The sequence below is a fragment of the Panthera pardus genome, unplaced genomic scaffold, assembly GCF_024362965.1.
Source record: "Panthera pardus isolate Hobbes unplaced genomic scaffold, ASM2436296v1 HiC_scaffold_6, whole genome shotgun sequence".
Lineage (NCBI taxonomy): Eukaryota > Metazoa > Chordata > Mammalia > Carnivora > Felidae > Panthera > Panthera pardus.
In genome coordinates, this window is record NW_026526991.1 from 81,747,468 (window position 1) to 81,767,977 (window position 20,510).

The 20,510-nt window shown below is 37.6% G+C and overlaps 1 protein-coding gene across 6 annotated transcripts in view; it reads left to right on the forward strand.

Moving 5' to 3' along the window:
• Positions 1 to 20,510, forward strand: part of ITPR2 (inositol 1,4,5-trisphosphate receptor type 2) — a 488,958-nt gene that overhangs the window by 237,714 nt on the left and 230,734 nt on the right. For all 6 annotated transcript variants that reach the window (XR_008419706.1, XM_019452273.2, XM_053895795.1 and 3 more), the window contains one exon: positions 15,215 to 15,405. Coding sequence is in view for 5 of the 6 variants with exons in the window: in XM_019452273.2 (XP_019307818.1) it covers positions 15,215 to 15,405 (191 nt within the window). In the remaining variant the exon portion in view is untranslated. The remainder of the gene's footprint in view (positions 1 to 15,214; positions 15,406 to 20,510) is intronic.

Here is a 20,510-nt window from a genome sequence, read left to right on the forward strand (position 1 = left end):
AAAGGAGTTTAGTTTGTTGCCTCACATTTCATTATAGAATTGTTTCCTCTGTTAAGTAGCCTGGCATCCGAATACCTTCATAGAGCAGTGGGACCTTTTAAGGGTTTTGGTTTTCCAACGTTGTTTGAAATCCATCAGTATTTACTAAGGTTTTGTTGTATATAGAAGCCTTCAGAAATTACAAATGAAATGGAAGGTGAGAGGATTATAGCTAAGGGAAGGTTAGTAGATTTTAGAGAGAGTTTCTCATAAATTCCTATTTTCTCTTTCTTTCTTTCTTTCTTTCTTTCTTTCTTTCTTTCTTTCTCTTTCTCTTCCTCCCTCCTCCCTCCTTCCTTCGTTCCTTCGTTCCTTCGTTCGTTCGTTCGTTCGTTCCTTCCTTCCTTCCTTTCTTCCTTCCTTTGTCTTTCTTTCTTGCTTTCTTGCTTTCTTTCCTTCTTTCTCTTTCTCTTTCTTCCTCCCTCCCTCCTTCCTTCCTTCCTTCCTTCCTTTGTCTGTCTTTCTTTCTTTCTTTCTTTCTTTCTTTCTTTCTTTCTTTCTTTCTTTCTTTCTTTCTGTTAAGAGAAATACTGGACTTAAAAAACAGATGAGCTTGAGCACTCTCGCAACTACTGGTGGTTCTGCAGGCATTGGGAAGGGTAACTTACAGTGTATGTCATCACTGCTGACATTTCTTGAGCAGTCGCCTTGTGCATTGCTAAGCAATTTACTTGCATTGTCTCATTTAATGCCTGGATAGGTTCTTTGTTTATTTACATTTTACACTTAAAATGCCGAGGGACCTTCTTTCCACCAGCGTGGTCCCTGACTCTGCTGGTCACTCCTTCGCATGCATACGCTCATCACGTTTGATACCCTGTGCCAGGCTGTCCCTGAGCATTGACATGCTCCTCACCCCTCCAAGTTCTGATTCGCCACCCCTGGCAGCCTCCCACACAGGCACCTCTGCTTCCTTTTGACTCAGAAGCTCTGGATCACGTCAGGACTGTGTGCCCTTCTTGCCTAGTGCAGACACTTAACTTTGCTCTGCTCCTCCTACAGATTCTAGGAATGAATCCTTTAAGAACAGAAAGGAAGAAATGAGGGACGAGGCCATAATAAAAAGAAGGACACAAAAGAGAACCTAATTCTTACTTTAAAAAGACACACATAACAAAATGTCCAGAAGGATATAAGTAAAATATTAACACTGATGATCTCTGAGTGGTGAAATTATAGGTGTATCTGGTTCTGTTGTTCATGCTTTAGTATAACTTCTTAGTTTTTAATAATATACTTTTAAGCTATAATGAACCATTACCAAAAGCATTTTTATTTGGATGAAATCGTCTGGGAAATATTCTAGTCATTAAAAGATAAAATCCAAAGGAAAAGCAAAGCAATAAGATGATGCTTTTTTTTTTTTTTTTTTTTTTTACATAGGAATACATTGTCTTAGCTGCCAAGTATGTTTCTATATTTTACATTTTAAGGCCGCCTGCCTTCTTCTTCCTTCTTTCTCTCTCTGTCCTCCTCCTCTTCCACCTCCTTTTTCTTCTCATCCATCTTGTCCTCCTCCTCTTCCTCCCTCAGTATTTAGCAAATGCAATGGAGGAAAAATACCAGTTGGCCCTACACAGAATGTGGAAAGTGTGCTCTTCATACAGTTAAAAATTGAGATGAAGAGGGACGCCTGGGTGGCTCAGTAGGTTGAGCATCCAACTCTTGGCTTTGGTTCAGGTCATGATCTCCTGGTTCCTCAGACTGAGCCCCAAGTTGGGCTCTGTGCAGACAGCATGGAGCCTGCGTGGGATTCTCTGTCCCTCCCTTTGTCTCTGCCCCTCTCCTGCTCTCTCTCTCTCTCTCTCTCTCTCTCTCTCTCAAAATAAATAAATAAACTTAAAGAAAATTGAGATGAAGAACTTTGAGCCATAAGTGAGACCCCACGCCATGCTTTCTGTCTGAGTTCTGACATCAGTGGTATTTCTTGTGCAGTCAAACCAGTTCTTGCATAACAGGATGGCCCAGTGTTGGAGATTTAAAATAGTCACCAGCACCATATTAGTCTAAAGATCTCTTTTTTTTTCTAAGTTATAAGATTTCATTTTCTATCAATCCTCTACTGGCTTGAACCTTATGATTTAGCAGAATATTTTAGTGACTTTTTGTATGCTATAAAGACATGGGTGATAAAGAGTCTAAAAATTAATTATACCTAAGTCTGTAATCAAGGTAGGTTTGGAAGGGTGATGCTTTGGTGTAAAATCGCAGTTTTATCTTTGTGAGAAGGCATGTTTTCTTTCACTTCCTCATTTGTCCTTTCCACTCGAGATAAAGCTCTGGAAACTTTATCTCTATTGTCCCTTTGCATCTGTAGCTCTCCTTCATTCCCTTCCATTAAAGCCTTGACTTCCTTTCTGGACCACTGTAGCAATGCAATGTTCTCGCTTGTCTTTCTTTACTTAAATAAATCTGCTACCAGAGTAATCTTCTTGAAGTGAAATTCTCTCTGTTGGTTTATAAACAGTAACAACAAAGTCCCCAGCCTTCAGCACCATCCCTTTGTCTAACAAACTGAGAACAGATTTCTTTCCTTTTTTAAAAAAGTTTATTTTGAGGGAGGAGGGGCAGAGTGAGAGGGAGAAAGAGAATCTCAAGCAGGTTCCATGAGTCAGCACTGAGCCCAACTCGGGGCTCAATCTCATGAACCGTGAGATCATGACCTGAGCTGAAACTAAGAGTCGGACACTTCCCACGCAGGCACCTGTGAGCACAGATTTCTTACTGTAACATTCATGGTCTCTAGAGCACAGCCCTACCTTACCTTTCTGACTGCCTTGCCCGCTGGTTCCCACACAACTCATGTGACAGAAGACTCAACTATTAGGCCCTAGCCTTGCTCACGCTGTAACTTACTTTCTGTATTTCTGTTTGGTTCTTTTTCTTTTTCTCTCCAGTTTCCACCATTGCCGCTTGTCAGCATCTTTCCCATTATTCAAAATGTTTTGTTCTAATTTCTCCATAAAAGCCATTCTTAACTCCCATATCTAGAGCTGAGCTTACCCCCCTTTGACCACTCACACTTTTCTTATGGTCTTTATTTGATCATAGTTTAGCTCATCCTAAGTCATAACCTTATTTCCCCTCTTAGACTTTGAGGGACAATTATTATGAAGTGCCGATCACAAAGACATTGATAAAAAACTATTGTCTGGGATTAAGAAGGTAGAAAGCAAAGTCTGCTTTGTGATAGTGAGACCACATCTCTTTTTGCTTGGGCATGGATGCTGTTCATAGAAAAACATACTCAAAATGAAAGGTGCTCAGAAGTGAGCCTCCACAGTAGTAAAGTGATCTAAACCCAACTTACTTGAATGGTGATTGCAAACATTTGAACTATTTAGACAAAGAAGAGAAAGCTGAGGGTGAACATAAGAATCTTTTGACATTTGAAGGTGATAAGGAACTTCTTTTACAGGGAAAGGGTTATAACTAACATGTGTCAGCTGTAAGAGGCAGATTTTTGTCCTAATATAAAGGATAACTATTTTACAGTTGGTACTCTTTTAAAACCTTAGGGGTCACATTTGATTTTTCTATGTTGTTCAGGCTCTATTGGCTCCATTTCCAAAATATATCTTTTTTCTTTTCCTGTGTGACACTCTTGTCCAAATTCACCTTCATGTGACGTGGACTACAGAAGCATCTTCTTACTGAATCCCTCACCCCCCGTCTCACTACCATCCATTCCCTACACAGCGGTTAGAACAATCTTAAAATGTACGTCAAGTCGTTATCACTCACCTACTCTCCACTGCACTTGAAACTTGTATTCCTTACCGTGGCTTAGAAAGCCCTTTATCGTCTGAGCCTCGTCTTCTTTTTCTACCTTTCCTTCACTCCTCGCCCAATTCTGCTGGTCCACCCACACTGGCTTTCCTTCTGTTTCTAATCTACACCAGGTTTGTTCTCATCTCAGGGCATTTTCACACGCCATTTCTTCCGTCTGGATCCTCTCCCTCGGCATCCCCCCACCTCGGCCCGATTGTCATATGCTCAGAATGTAAGTTCTCGGTGAAATGTTCCAGAACATTCCATAGACAGTGTCCCACTGTCTTCCTGCTCCTTATCCTATTCTACTATCTTATTTTCCTCTTAGAACTTAACACTGTTTGAAACCATCTTGTTTGTTTATTTATTTTTCCTTCTTGTTGTCTGCTTCTCTCATTAGAATGTAAACTATGAAAGCAGGGACTTTGCCTTATTCACTGACTGGTAGGTCCTGAAAGCGTCTGGATGATCAGGTTAATGAGTGTTTGTTGACTGACAGTAATTCATGGGCTAGGAATTTTGCAGATAGTGAAATTTAGGCTTAGAAAGGTTAAATAACTTGTCCAATTAATAAGTAGTTGAGTTGGGTTTAAAATCCAGGTTTCTCTGAGTATGCCACAGTATGCCATACTGTGTTCCCCCAGAAGTCCTATCTTAGGAAGCCCTAAAAAATAAACTAGAACTTGGCAGTTTGGCTTGCTGAGTAGGGATTTACCTGAAATTTTACAACTCAGGTGCAAAATCATTTTTGTGCTTCACCAACCCTTTAAGAATGCAAAGAGGTGCTACAATTTAACACAATTCATATATGTAAGAATTTGTAATATTGGAGAGAACAAAGAGGATACATATTTAAGAAAAAGTCAAGAGTACACTCTTTTCATAAAGCAAATGTCCAGTGCATTTATAAGTTGGTAAACACACTCCTGTAATGCAAATATTTATTACAGATCTTCCTTGACTTATGATGGGGTTACATCCTATAAACACCTCCTAACTTGAAAATATCATAAATCAAAAATACACTTAATACAACCTAACCTACCAAACATCTTAACTTAGCCTAGGCTGCCTTAAATGTGTGCAGAACACTTACATTAGCCTACAGTTGGGAAAATCATCCAACACAAAGCTCTTATTCTTTAATAAAGTGCCAAATATCTCATGTATTTATTTTTAAAAAAATTTTTTTTAACGTTTATTTATTTTTGAGACAGAGAGAGACACAGCATGAACGGGGGAGGGGCAGAGAGAGAGGGAGACACAGAATCGGAAGCAGGCTCCAGGCTCTGAGCCATCAGCCCAGAGCCCGACGCGGGGCTCGAACTCTCAGACCGCGAGATCGTGACCTGAGCTGAAGTCGGACGCTTAACCGACTGAGCCACCCAGGCGCCCCTCATGTATTTATTGAATATTATCCTGAAATTGAAAAACAGAATGGTTGCACGGGTGCAGGGCCCTCATGATCACGTGGCTGGCTGGGAGCTGTGGCTCGCTGTCACCTGCCTAGCATTGTGAGAGAGGATTTTACTGCATATCACTAGCCTGGGAAAAGGGAAAAGATCCAAATTCAAAATTCAAAGTACGATTTTTCTACTGAATGTGTACCACTTTTGCACTATCGTAAAGTTGAAAAATTGGTAAGTCAGACCACCATAGCTCAAGAACTTTCTGTGTAGTTACATTTACATAACACTTTGCAATTTGTAATGTGCTCTCAAGTACATAAACTCAACTCATTTATTACCAAAAATTCTTAGTTCTCTTCATTATTTGTACATTAGATACAAAAAGTAGTAAAAGACAAGAGCACTTCCTTCATTAGTGCTTACGCTGCTGAGAGCAGTAAGTATTTATTGAGTGTTGGACGGTGTGGTAAACCTTACGATGTGGACATAATTCTTACCCCATCTTATGATGGGGATGTGAGTTCAGCAAGGTGAGGCAGCTTGCCCAAGGTCACACAGGTACATGAGGACAGAGCCAGGATCTTCAATGCTGACACATGCTACCAGGCATTTGTGATGCCCCACTGTCAAATCAGTTTCAACAAGCATTATTTGTTTTATGCCTTTAAGACACAAAATGTAGATCAAAATGGTAATTTAAGCTGTACGTGAAACGAATGCATACAGCTTTCAAATAACTTAAAAAGAATATAAGGAGATTGTGAGTTAAGTTAGTAAGGGTTTGGAGGAAGTCCTTATAGAAAAAAGAGTGCTTCCTATCATTTGTCTCTTTTTCCTTCATGAATACTCCAGAAATATGCTACAGTTTTATCAGTTACTATCAAATGTGTTGAGGCCTTGATCAGTTGTGCATTCCTTATGTCATGTTCAATTTGTCTGATAGAACTTCATAAGCATTTAAAGTTGAAGCTGTGATCAGTTGTGAATGTACCATGTATATCATATTAGGTTTATCTGAATAAACTTCCTAATCTTTTAAAAGCTGAGGTGCTTTTGAGTGATTTGTATCTGCAGAAATTACTGATAGTTACCTCCATTGCTACACTTTTTCCCAAGTTATGTGGAATTTGAAATTTATAGGAAGATACAGGGTCTTAAATGGTAATAAATGCAAATTCCCAGGTAATGTCATAGGCAGGGGGCAGAGGGCTACCTGGAATAAGATATAAATATCTCTATCATTCTCTCCTCAGTGAGGTAAGTTAAGGCTGGTTTAGGAGCAAGTATGGATGGGGATCTCTGGAATAAATGCACACCATAAATGCACTGAGATTTGAGAAATGATAGGGCCATTAAGGCCAGGGAAAGTTTTTTTTGTTTTTGTTTTTTATGTTTTTAAATGTTTATTTTAGTCTTGAGAGAGACAGAGCTTGACCGGGGGAGAAGCAGAGAGAGAGGGGGGGATATGGAATCCAAACAGGCTCCAGGCTCTGAGCTGTCAGCACAGAGCTTGACACGGGACTCAGACCCACAAACCATGAGATCACGACCTGAGCTGAAGTTGGACACTCAACCGACTGAGCCACCCAGGCGCCCTAAGGCCATGTACAGTTTTAAATGCGCTTGGTCAGTGCCTGTTCCTCAGTTTACTCTTTTACATAAGACACAATAGCACATGTTAGAAGTACTTTGAGAAAAAGCATCCAAAAATTACTTCCATATTATTTCACTTAAAAAAGAATTTTGTTCCATGTGTTTCATAATCTTCAAATGATTTGGGGGGGATTAATGTTGGGTACTTTGTTGGCAACAGAATCTTTTTTCCAAATGGAAATTCTGTAAAATATCTTCTACAAATGGTTTGAATAATGAACATCAATCTTCAAGCCAATTTTGCCCCAAAAATTTGAAATGTAGAAAATAGTAACTCTTTGAGAAGAGAAATTCAGTCTCTATTAAACAAACAAATCCATTTTAATCTACCTATGGTGTTGTAGTTGACTGTGTGATGAGTTTGACGTAATGCACTCCTGTAATTCTGATTTTTCAAACTGTCATTATTACTTTTGAAAAATTAAATCTGAATAAGTTACAAGATGGGACAAAATCTTATAAATTTTTCACATATTCATTGGTTCATTGGATTTATAATGACTGTTCATTATCTGCAATGTTATTATTTTAGTTGTTTGGAAAAACAATCTGTCAAACTGTATTTCCTGTCCTCAATGAATTTCTAGTACATTGGGAGTAAACAACATGTACAGAGATCACAAAGCAGAATAAGTATCTTAACTAGCAGTGCTAAGTATCCTGTCTGTTACAAAATTTTAGAGCCTGAGATAGATAGTGCCTGGAGCCTCTGTAGGTACTCATGAATATTTATTACATGAATAAAATAAATGGATGAATATACGTAAATGAATGAATATCCTACTCTTGTCATTGGCTGCATAAGATCTTATTATGGGCCTATATTCTAATTTATTTAACCCCATTGCTGGATATTTATTTTGTTTCAAATTATTTTGCCTATGAGGAAGAATAAGGTAAATACCTAGGAGTAGGATTTCTGGGTTATTTTTTATTCATTTATTTAGTTAGTTTCATGTTTTTATTTAAATCCAGTTAGTTAACATACAGTGTAATATTAGTTTCAGGTGTAGAATTTACTGACTCATCACTTCCATACAACACCTGTGCTCATCACATGTGCCCTCCTAGCCCATCACCTATTTAGCCCATCCCCCTACCCACCTCCCCTTTGGGGAATCGTCAGTTTTTTCTGGGTATTTTAATTTTGACAGACACTGTCCTCTGAAGAGATTGTTTAATTTACATATCACCAGTGATGTAGGAGAGCATCTTCCTCCTCGATAGCATGTTGTTGCCAAATTCTTAGATCTTTGCCAATCTTAACATGTCATTATAGATAATTACAAATATTGTTATAGAAGATATCATTCTAAATAACAGTATTGTTATATATGTGTTTCTCTTTTTATGAATGCAGAAAAAAATCTGTCCGTATGATGGAGTCCTTGATATTTCCTTTTCTGTGGATTTACTTGTGTTTTGCCCACTTTCCCTAAAGGTTTTTTTTTTTTAACCTTAATACTTTCTCAATCATTAATTTATTAAGAAAATATGTTCTTTGCCTATAAGTAACATTTTTAAAAAGTTTTTCATTTGTCATTTGAATTTTTATTTTGTTTTATTTTTTTGGCATGCAGAAATTTAGTTTCTTTCAGGCTTTTTAGGTTTTCTTTCATCTTCAGAATGGCCTTGATCAGACTGAGTTTTGTTTTTGTTTTTGTTTTTAATTCCCATTGAGAATTTTCATGATTTTGGTTTTTCTGTCTGTCTGTTTGTGTTCTTGGTGTGGCTGTTTACAATTTCAAGCTGTCTGGAATATATTATGTTATAAGGTAGAAGGTATGGAGTCAACTTTATTTTTTCCAGATGATCAGTCAGGTGTGCCAATAGTAGTTATTGCATAACCCATAAAATTATAAAATTATTCAATTTGGGCATTAATTGAGTGTATGTTGAGTGCCAAACAGGAAAGATGCATTTTGTATCTTTAATGTTCTTCAGATTTAACAGCACTCGTGCTTCAATAGAGACTTACCCTGGATATTATGACATGATACAGAAAAGACACCACACTGCCCACCCCATCACACCTTCTTTGTGGGCCAACTGTTGTGGTTCTTGTGAGCCCACACAGTCAGGCTAGACAACCAACCAAGTGTTCTAATTAGTGCTGATTCTTTCTGTTGCCTTTCTTTCCCCCAACCTGTCAGTTTATCTCTCTAAGCATTTTTTTCCACGGCACCCATCACTGCAATATGTCTCAGAGATTTTGTTCTGGCAGACACCATCAGTGATGTTGTCTAATTAAAAATTTTCACACAATAGTCAATATTTAATGAATAATAATTAGAAGTAGATTTCGATTATATCTTAAGATCACTGCAAAGACTAGTCATATCTAGAGAATTTTCAGAATTTATAAGCCTAATTAGTAGGTTAGCCGAATCATCAAAATACCTGTGAGTCAAGATAGCTCATTTTAGAGAACTAGCTATTGCTAGGCAGAGCTCTACAAAAGATAAATGTATTAATAACAACCCATCCTTTCTACCATTAGTTTTTTTTAAGAACTCCATATACTTACTCTCTGACAAAATATCATTAACAAGGTATGATCCCAATTGCATTCTAATTCAGAAGAGAAATAGGAGGATTTCTTTTTTAAATGTTTTAAACTTTAACGTGACTCATTCCATTAAAGCACACAGTTGGAGTTAATGCTATAGGTCAGAAGAGTGACTGACTGTAGTAAATTCGTTAGTTCTCCCTTAATGAGAGAGAGAGGGGGGCAGTGAACAGCCAGTAATCCAAAATACAGCCTAGTTCACATGTCGATATACTGTACTATTCATACCATAATTTCCCTAATTTAATAAAAATAAGATAAATTTGGATTATTTTTTTGGTTGCATTCTAGCTTTTAGGTTTTTGTAAGCCTTTTCTTTTTCTAGTCACAATTTTCTTTTCTGCTTTAATTTTTAAATAATATATGGAAAGCTAATTAGCATTGTCAGCTTTGCTTTTGAATTACTATTTATAATATTTTGACAGTGTAGAGAATCTATTTCAGGCCATATCTTTAAAAGGATTCATATTTTTATAATTGCTTGAAAAATTTTTATCATTATCTCCACAGCTGACTTATTTTAACTCAAATTCTCTTTTCCCCAATTGCATAGTTAATTTTCTTTTATTACTTAAAAATTGTGATCTAGCCCTCGGCTAGAGTTAACCTTAGGCATGACAGAGTAGTGTATTTTACTCAGTTAATCTATAATGTACAATTTGTGCTAAGATAGGAGACTAGAAAAATACCAATGAAAGTAGTACAATTTGAGGAAAGCAAGCAAACAAAAACCCCTTTCGGCAAAGTCTGGGCCAGTGAATTCTCCTGAAGCTGGTGTGTCCATGCTGTTGGTCGTGGTGGAATAGTGGCCGCAACATCTGGGATGGGTGAGATTCCCCTGAGATGGCTAATTAGAAGCCTGCCCTGCTGAGATGAATAGAAGTGCTGTCATTGGACTGCATCTCCACTGGTGTCATTATAAAAATATTCATTGAGGGACACCTGGGTGGCTCAGTAAGGTTGAGTGTCCGACTTTAGCTCAGGTCCTCCTCATCTAGCAGTTCATGAGTTCAAGCCACGCATGGGGCTCTGTGCTGACAGCTCAGAGCCTGGAGCCTGCTTCGGATTCTGTGTCTCCCTCTCTGCTCCTCCCTGGCTTGTGCGCTCTCTCTCTCTCTCTCTCTCCCAAAAATAAATAAATAAATAAATATTTTAAAAAAAGAAAAATATTCATTGAATACTTCTTTGTGTACATTCTATTCACAGAATGTGATGGTCAGTTGTACCTAATGTACCTGATTCCTAAAGGGGAGATACATCCCAATCCCCTCCTCTATTTTTTTTTTTAAATGTTAGTGTAAACTTGGCTATGATATATTTTGAGGAACATTGAAGTTTATCAATTTTTATTTTTTTGTTGCTTAGAAAAGAACATAGAACAGTATTGTCTTCTGTTTGACTTTCGGATGTTTAGAGCAAGCCCAGCTTATTTGTTAAGGAGCCAGAAAAGGAAGAAAGTCTCGCCAGGGCTTGATCGTGGCGCAGGACTGAGTATTTACACAAATATGTGCAGCTTGGCGGTGTCGAGGCCGTCTGTCCTTCAGATGGAACAGGAGTGAGGTTGCTCTGCTGTGTGTGATGGACATAGACAGCGACATTGTATGCTTTGGAAAAAGGACATTTATAATGAATATCGGGAAAACATTCACTAGGGAAATCTAGGCAGTGGTACAATTAATTGTTTAGGGTTGCCTTAGAGCTTTATTATTTCCTTAAACTTCAGCTAGAGCTCTTCTTTAAATCAGTAACTTTTTATATTGGTAGCTAAAATTACCTGTTTTCAAAGAAGTTTCAAAGTATCTCTCAACTTCAGAGAATTTTCACCAGCATAACTAGTATTATTGCTGCTTCCATTATATGAAGTAAGCTGTATTCTCTCTGTCTCTCTTTATTCTTTCTTTCCTACTTCCATTCATTTAAAAAAGTCTTCCAGGGACTATCACAGTATTTTTTTTAAATTTTCTAAAAGTTTATTCTTTTTTTTTTTTTGAGAGAGAGAGAGAGAGAAAGAGAGAGAGAGAGAACAAGTGGGGGAGGGGCAGAGAGAGGGAGACAAAGAAACTAAAGCAGACTCCAGGCTTCGAGCTATTGGCACAGAGCCTGATGTGGGGCTCGAACCCATGAACTGTGAGATTATGACCTGAGCCCAAGTTGGATGCTCAACTGACTGAGCAACCCAGGTGCCCCAATCACAGTAACTTTAAATAATATCCTTACATCTCTGTATCTTGATTTAACAGCTGTAAATAATGTCCATATCTCCACGCTGAAAAATGAGGAACTTAACATGTTGACTTTGTTTTTATTTCTTCTCTCCCACTCTATGTTCTAACTATTGTTAAGTAGATTATTGCTTTTACATCGTTATGATTTATGGAATTTGTATTCTATTTGGAAATATAATGAAATATTTTATAGGGTGATAAAATTTAAAAATCAGTGATCAGACTTTACAATATTATGAGATGTAAATATTTTTCACTCTGTAACCATTAGAGACAAGGATGTCATGTAATGATATTGAAACTTTTCCAACTGGAAGGAAATTTTCCAGCCATTAATGTCTAATGGATCTTCTTTCATTTGTGTCTTGCTTTATTCTCTTCTTCAGGTTCATACTCAGTTGCCATGATTTCTCATATTCACACTGACATTTTCTTGGATTCCTGTCTCTCTTTTTTTTTAGTGATTTTCATAGCTGGTTTTGAGAAAATTTTCTGAGACATGTTCTGAAATGTTTTTATTTGAGTATCACTTTTGATTTTCAGTTTAGATGGGTGTAAACTCCTAGTTTCAAAGTTTGTTGTCCATTAGCTCTTAAAGGTATAATACTACTGATTCTAGCCTTCAATATTGATGGTGAGAAGTTTGGTGCCAGTATTTTTTTCTGTAGGAATCCTATTTTTTTTTCCCCTAGGAGTTCTTGCCATTTTCTCTTGGCTATTGGCATTTATATTACTTTCATAGGGCCACCATAACAAATTTCCAGAACTAGGTGGCTTACAATAATAGAAATGTACTATTTCACAGTTTTGGAGGTGGAAAGTCTAATCAAGATGTGAGTGGCACCATACTCTCTGAGACTTCATACCTTTCTCTTAGCTTCCAGTGTTCCTTGGCAGTCCTTGGGATTCCTTGAGTTGAAGCTGTGTACGTCCAGTCTCTGCTTTCATCTTCATGTGGCGTTCTTGTCTCTCTCTCTCTCTCTCTCTCTCTCTCTCTGTGTGTGTGTGTGTGTGTGTGTGTGTGTGTGTGTGTGTGTTTCCCTTACCCCTTTCTTATAAGGACACCAGTTGTATTGGATAAGGGCCTACCCTAATTTAGTATTACTTTATCTTAACTTGATTACATTTGCAAAGACCCTATTTCCAAATAAAATCACATTTACAGGTACCTATGATTTAGACTTGAATATTCTTGGGAGGCACAATTCAACCCACGATAGCATTGTCAGTTTTTATCAGAATATGGTCAATATGCTTGCTTATTTAATCCTTTTAACACACAGTGGGCCCTTTCAGTCTGAAGACATAGGTCTTTCTTCAGATCAGGTAAATTGTCATTTATTATTTTCTTAATAATTTTTTCCCTTCCTTTGTCTCTTACGTTTTTTGATGAAACTTATACATTTTAGATATTTGACTTCCTGGATGACTCTTTCTGTTTCATATTCTCTCTGTTTTATTCTCCCTTTTCATCTTTTATGCTTAATGTTCTAGAAGATTCTTTGACATTCCCAGATTATGAACTTGGTATTTATTCTTATTCTTTTCTTTTTCAGCCAGTTTGAAATCTTTATATGTGCAACTATATTTTCATTTCCAAGATTTCTTTATTTTTCTGATTTGCTAATTTGCTAATGCTCACATTTTCCGAGGATGATAATTAGAATTATTTAAATATTTTTTGTACTTCTTTGAATCATTTCTGTTTTTTACTGGGGCCAGTTATTCTTTTTTTTTTAAGTTTATTTATTTATTTTTGAGAGAGAGACAGAGAGAGGGAAAGAGAGAATGTCAAGCAGGCTCTGCACTGTCAGCATGGAGCCTATATGGGGCTCGAACTCACAAACCATGAGATCATGACCTGAGCCAAAACCAAGAGTCAGATATTTAACCAACTGAGCCACCCAGACACCCCATGGGGCCAATTATTCTTAATGATGATAGTTTTCCCTGTGATTCTTGGTGGTGTGTTCATGGTTATAAAGGTCTTTAATGACTACATGGGCTCCACTTCAGTTTTGAGGGGTTTCTCTACTAGCATTTCCTGTGTAAATGACAGGTCTGACCCAGAGTTCTGAGTGAGGGGCTGAATAAATGATTCAAGCTTTCCTTTGGAGTGTGTGTGTGTGTGTGTGTGTGTGTGTGAAGCAGAAGACCAGCTGAGAATACTGACAAGTGTTAAAATAGGAGAGCTTTGCTCAGGGGTTAGAATCTTTTGTATATTTTCTCTTTTTGCTGGAGCTGCCTCTTCTCTCTTCCCTATTCGACTCCTTATTTGATGAGGATCTTTGGAGTTACTTCAAGCCCTGTTCTGCTTCTCTGTCAAGTCCCGACACCTTCATTTGGCATTCTCTCCAGACAGGTATTTCACTTTCATGAGAAAACATTTCTGCAGTTCCCTAACTTTATCCTCTGGATAAAACTTGCTGCTGCTAACTTGTCTGCTTATGCTAGTGAGAGGGAGGAGGGCCTTGGCTTCCCAGCGGTTCACATGCTATGCTTTAACGAGTTGCCCTGATGACTCCCCTGTACCCCATTACCACTCTTGGTGTTCGTTCACTATATTCTGAGGAAGACCTGTTCTAACTCTTAGCTCTTGTAGAGCGGTGTATATTCTCTCCTTTTCTGAGGGACCAGTCATATCCTCATTCTGCTTGTAAAAATGCCTCAACATTTCTGTTTTCCTTATGGCAAGTATTCTCATTTTTTAGTACTGTGATGTAAGTCTGATGAAATACACATTTCAGTAAATTTTGGGAAGAAGGACATGTACCGCATGCCCTCTTCAAATGCAAATTTTTAAATACTCTTCAAGTTTTTATTTTTTTCTTCAGACGTTTCACTAGCTGGAATTCTGCATGAGTGCTCATGTGTGTGCATACACACATGCACATCAGTTGTACTAATGAGCGGACTGGCAGGATTTTATCATGTGTTTTGTGTCTCCTTTCATATTTTCCTTGGCAGTTGGGAAAGTACAAATTTTCATGGTTGTTATACACTGTTTTTCTATATTGATGCTCTATGAAGTTCATTTCAAACATTAATCGTCAAGAAATCAAATAAGTTCTTGAATGTTTAATGAGCCCAGTTTAATAATTGGTCATAAGAATTGAAATACTTTCAGGTTAAATGCTTTTGTACTTATAGAAAAGAATTCAATGGCAGAGTTTAAAGATTTGATTTTTTTCTTTTTTTCCTAGTTTTACTTAAATATAATTGACATATTATATTGGTTTAGAGTATACAACATAATGACTTAATATATGAATATATTGCAAAATGATTACCACAATAAATTTAGTTAACATTCATCACCTTAGGTAGTTAGAATGTTTTTCTTGTATGAGACCTTTTAATATTTATTCTCTTTAACAAATTTCAAATATATGATACAGTATTGTTAACTATAGTCACCATACTGTTCATTACATCATAGAACTTATATTTTTTTTCTTTTTTATTCTATGCTTATAAGACCATTTTAGCAATGTGTAAGAAGCTTTAGTCAGATTAAGAGAAAAATATTTTAAACCTTTCTTTTTCAGCAAAGAATCGCGGGATTGCCATTCCAGTGGATTTGGACAGCCAAGTGAATACTCTTTTCCTGAAGAGCCATTCTAATATGGTGCAGAGAGCAGCTATGGGTTGGAGACTATCTGCTCGCTCTGGACCACGTTTTAAGGAAGCTCTTGGAGGGCCTGCTTGGGATTATAGAAACATCATTGAAAAGTTACAGGTACAATAATAGCATGCAATGGCTTACTATTTTCTAAATTATAATTTTTAATATATGTAGTAACACAAATAAAATATGGTTAGAAATGTCAAATTCTAATTGGGGACCAGGCTTTACTTTACAATTCCCTACCAATACTACTCTTTTCAATTTTTATTAATGTTTGTTTGTTTATTTATTTATTTATTTATTTATTTATTTATTTATTTATTAATATAATTTGTTGTCAAGTTGGCTAATACACAGTGTATACAGTGTGCTTTTGGTTTTGGGGGTATCTTTATTTGTTTTTGAGAGAAAAAGAGAGACAGAGCATGAGCATGGGAGGGGAGACACAGAATCCAAAGCAGGCTCCAGGCTTTGAGCTGTCAGCACAGAGCCTGACACGGGGGTTTCAACTCACAAACCGCGAGATCATGACCTGAGCTGAAGTCGGACACTTAACCAACTGAGCCACTCAGGCACCCAATACTATTCTTTTTAAAAACATAGCTTCTATGTAAATGTTGTTTAGTTATTTTTAGTGAGTATGTATTACTTAATGTGTTTGATAGTATAGTAATGAGTTGTAATATCAAAACAATACCATAATAATAAGATTTGGAGAAATAAGTTACCATAAATTCTCATGTAATAAATTAAATATTCATAACCTTGTTTCAGTTTATCTCTTAGTATTCTCTTCTAGTCCTATTGGTGAAAATGATATAACCACCTTTAGTCCCAAATTTTTACATAGTATCCCAATCCTGTGTTTGGCCTGGACATTCTGGGGACATCAAGTAAAGAGAGACATTACATTCATTTACTCAGGCTGCCATCACAAAATACCACAGACTGGGTGGTTTAAGCAACAGAAATTTATTTTATGATAGTTCTGGAGCTAGAAGCCCAAGTTCAAGGTGTTGGCCCAAGTTCAAGGTTTCTTTCCTTCTGAATCCCCTCTCCTTGACCGGGTGGCCACCTGGTCACTGTGTCTTCCTGTGGTCATTCTTCTGTGCGCGTACATGTCTGTATCCTAATCGCTTCTTGTTGTAAGGACATCAGTCATATTGGATTAAAGCCTGCCCATATGAATTCATTTTACCTTAATTACCTCTTTAAAGGCCCTATATACAATAATAGTCACATTCTGAAGTACTTCAACATATGAGTTTTGTTAGGGAGACACAATTCAACCCATAACAGAAATCTTCCCACCCACATAATTGTAGACGATTTCATGGAGTCAATTAGGGTATGGTTTAAGGAAATTGTTTGGCTTGGAGAATAGTCAAGACATGAACTGGAATAAATATTGCAAGAGGTCACATGTAGAATAATTGGTAGAGGTCCAGAGTTTTAATAGCTGAGTGTTATATGTGATTAAAAAGACAAGTTAGACTCAGTATGAAAAGCTTGAAGGCTATGAGTCATTAAAAATTTGGTGGAAATGTCATTATAAGTGATTAAACAGTTACTAGTTTTCAGGAAAGAATTATCAGGAAGAGACTAGAAGAGGACAGATTAGTTAAGAATCACTAGATATCTCAGCCAGGTGGCGGTATGAATGAAATGAAGAAAAAGGCCTTACATCCAATAATGAAAGCAGGGTCAACAGACCTGGTGGCTCCTAGATGGAGATAAGAGAGAGACAGTGAGAGGCATATAAGAGGCACTGCTGTTTGGAAACCGGGTGATATTATTAAGACTTTTTATTGTAGCAGGGAAGGAAAGAATACAGTAAAAGGAGGTTGGCCATGTTCATTGATAATATGCTGAATCACATTAACAGACTGTGAAATGTATGGGAAATTAAGTCTATATTTGGAGATATTAGTTGGAGCAAGGACAGCAGATGGTGTTGCTAAAAGAGAGAATATAGTGATAGGAAAAACAAAGAACATCTTGTAAGAGGCCAGGGTGGCAGAATGGCCAAGTAAGAGAGACAAATGGCAGAGTCAAAAAGGAGAGGAGTCAGGTTCGTGAGAGCCAAATGAGTAGAACAGCATAGAGAAGGAGTTCCTTGGACTTCTTTTGGAACACTCACTGGCATTCATTAAATAAATATGTCTTTGGTGAAAACGATACCAGCTACTGTGTGCTGGAGATAGAGCTGTGGGCTCTGTGCTCTCATGGAAGGTCTATCCTCACCCATTAGATGGATGCTTTAATGTTAGGTAATTAAAACTATGAGGGGCACCTGGGTGCCTCTGTCAGCTCAGCATCTGACTCTTGATCTTGGCTCAGGGCATGATCTCAAGGTTCATGAGATAGAGCCCCACGTTTGGCTCTGCACTGACAACAAGGAGCCTGCTTGGGATTCTTCCTCTCCCTCTCTCTCTGCCCCTCCACCACTCGTGTGTGTGCACACGTGCTCTCTCTCTCTCTCTCTCTCTCTCTCTCAAAATAAATAAATAAACATTAAAAAAAATGCTATGAATAAAATAAAGCATGGTAACAACATGGTGAAGAAATACTGGGAGAAAGATCTTTTAGCAGGGAACTCTACTCTGTTGAGGTGACATTTGAATTGAGATTCGAATTAATGAAGAGGAATAATCTATTCAAAGATTTGAGGACAGAGATTTTTATTGGGAGAAAATAGTAAATTCAAACGTATTTAGACCGGAATGAATTTGGCAGTTTTGAGGAACCAAGAGAAGCCCATTGGGGTGGAAGTTTAGTGAGCAAAGGAAGAGAGGATTATGAAATTAGGAACTCAGTCATGTAGAGACTTGCTTGGTAAGGCATTTGGATTTTATTCTAAGTGAGATGGCAAATCATTGGAGATTTTTCAGTAGAGGATAAGCATGACATGATTTACTTACTGGATTTTGAGAGATAAATAGATTATAGGGTCCAGACATGGAAGCAGTGAGTCTCTTGCATTAATTCAGGCAAAGGATGGTGGCAGTGCAGCTTAAGTGGATAGTGATAGTAGTGAAGAGAGGTAGATGAATTTTGGATATGTTTGGTTGTAAGGCCAGCAGGACTTGGTAGATGGGTGGATGAGTTGTGGGGTGTTGGAAAGAATAGAGGATATGATATGATTGAATCATTTGCTAAGATAGGAATGGGAGAATTATAATCAGGAATTCTTTTGGGGGGATTTTAAGTGCGAGATACCTGTTTACATGTCCACGTGGGTTTGTCAAACAGGCAGTTGAATAGGAATCCAGAGTGGACATCTTGGCAAGATGTCCATGCAGGAAATATAAATGTGGGATGTTCAAGCACATATAGGATATTAAAACCATGGACTTGGATGAGATCCCTCATAAGAAACGACCAGGAGCTACTGGGAGTTGGCGGTGGAAAATAGAGAAAGTATGATGTCACAGAAGCCAAGAGCAGAAAGTGTTTGACAGAGTAGAAGCAAGTGTGTAAAATGCTTAGCAGTGGTTGGGTAAGATGAGGACAGCAAAATAAGCACTGGGTTTATTAATAGGGTGATGATTGCAGCTAACTGGTACTCCACAGTAATGATTACAAACATGTATCAAGGAATAAAAAGAGGCCAGTATGTGTTAGAGGAGGTTCTACATACTTACCTTTAATTCTCCCGGCAAACCCATGTGATTGGGAGTATAATTATCTCGACTTTTAATATGGGGGAATAACAAGTTAGAGAGATTACATATTGGCCCATGATCAAAATAAACGATGAAGACAGAATTCACATCATAGGAACCTGAGCACAATTTGCTTAGTAAATAAAATGAAGAGAGGTAATCTGAAAAATAGGCACCTTTTAGTGACATTTTATTAAATATGGTTATAGTTGATAAGCAGATTTTCTTCCCACCTTTATAATATCTAGTTTCCGATTTATGTTATTTCCTTCCTGGTAGTTTCTTTTACCTGTCGTCAGAATTTTCTCAGAAAGCTTATTAGAATAGTTGAAGTAGAAATGGTCACTTTTGCTAAAAAGGAAACAAAGAATCCAGCAAGAGTTAACTCCCGAAATCTAGACATAAGAAATGAAGAGAGGTGGTACCCCCATCTGTGCTGCTATAGCTGAAAGTAACAAAAAACAATTGACACCAGTTTTCTGCTTAACAAAATATGTCACGGGTATGGGTGAAATTACTCCTGAAACCATCATTACACTATATGTTCACTAACTTGGATTTAAATAAAAATAAATAAATAAAAGGAAAAATAATATTGCTTTGTGTGAGATTTTTTTTTTGTCTTTTAACACAGTTATTTTAAAAACAAAAAAGGGATGCGTTAGTCATTAAAGAATGTTCAGTAAATTGTCACTGCCCACAGACCATTTTAGAAACATGTCGGTGCGAAGGCATTCAGCTATAATTAACACGATTTTAACTAAAAGTGGCTTAAACAATAAAAAAAAAATACATCATTCCACATAGCAAGGAATCTGGAGTTGGGACTCTTCCTGCATTGGTTAATTTAGTAGCTCAATAGATCAGGGCACTGACACTGTTGGTCTGTTGGCTTTCAGCTTAAGGCTGGTCTCCAAAGGTCTTATGAGGGCTGCCTCACATTTTGGGTTCACATTCTCAAGCTGTCTTGAGAGCCTTAGGTAGTTTCCAAAGAGTATGCCCCTTCCTCCCCTAACACACACCACCGTCTCTGCTTAGCAAGCCTCACCCGATGTCCTGTTAGCCAGGACTGTGTCACGTAATCATGCTTAGACTAATCACTGGGAGGGGAACTGGAATGACCATTATTGGCTTATACTAATCAACCATGACCCTGGGCTGAGGGGCCTCATCTCCCTGAGGACGTTGCTCCCTAATTGAGAAACAACATGGGAATTCTGTTAGCAAGAAGGGTGAAGAAAAGCTCTTGGTTAGGTGACCAGTAATGTCTATCAAAAAATGTAATTTGAGGGGCACTTGGGTGGCTCAGTCAGTGGAGTGTCTGACTTTTGATTTGGGCTCAGGTCATGATCTCATGGTCGTTGGATCACGCCCCATGTCAGGCTCTGCACTGGGCATGGAGACTGCTTGAGATTCTCTCCCTCCTTCTCCCTTTGCCCTTCTCCCTGCCTGTGTGCTCTCTCTCTAGAAAAATTGGAAAAAAAAAAGTAATTTGAAATAGTATTAAATGTCATAAAATCCCTGTGAAGTGCTAATACTGCTTCAAATATC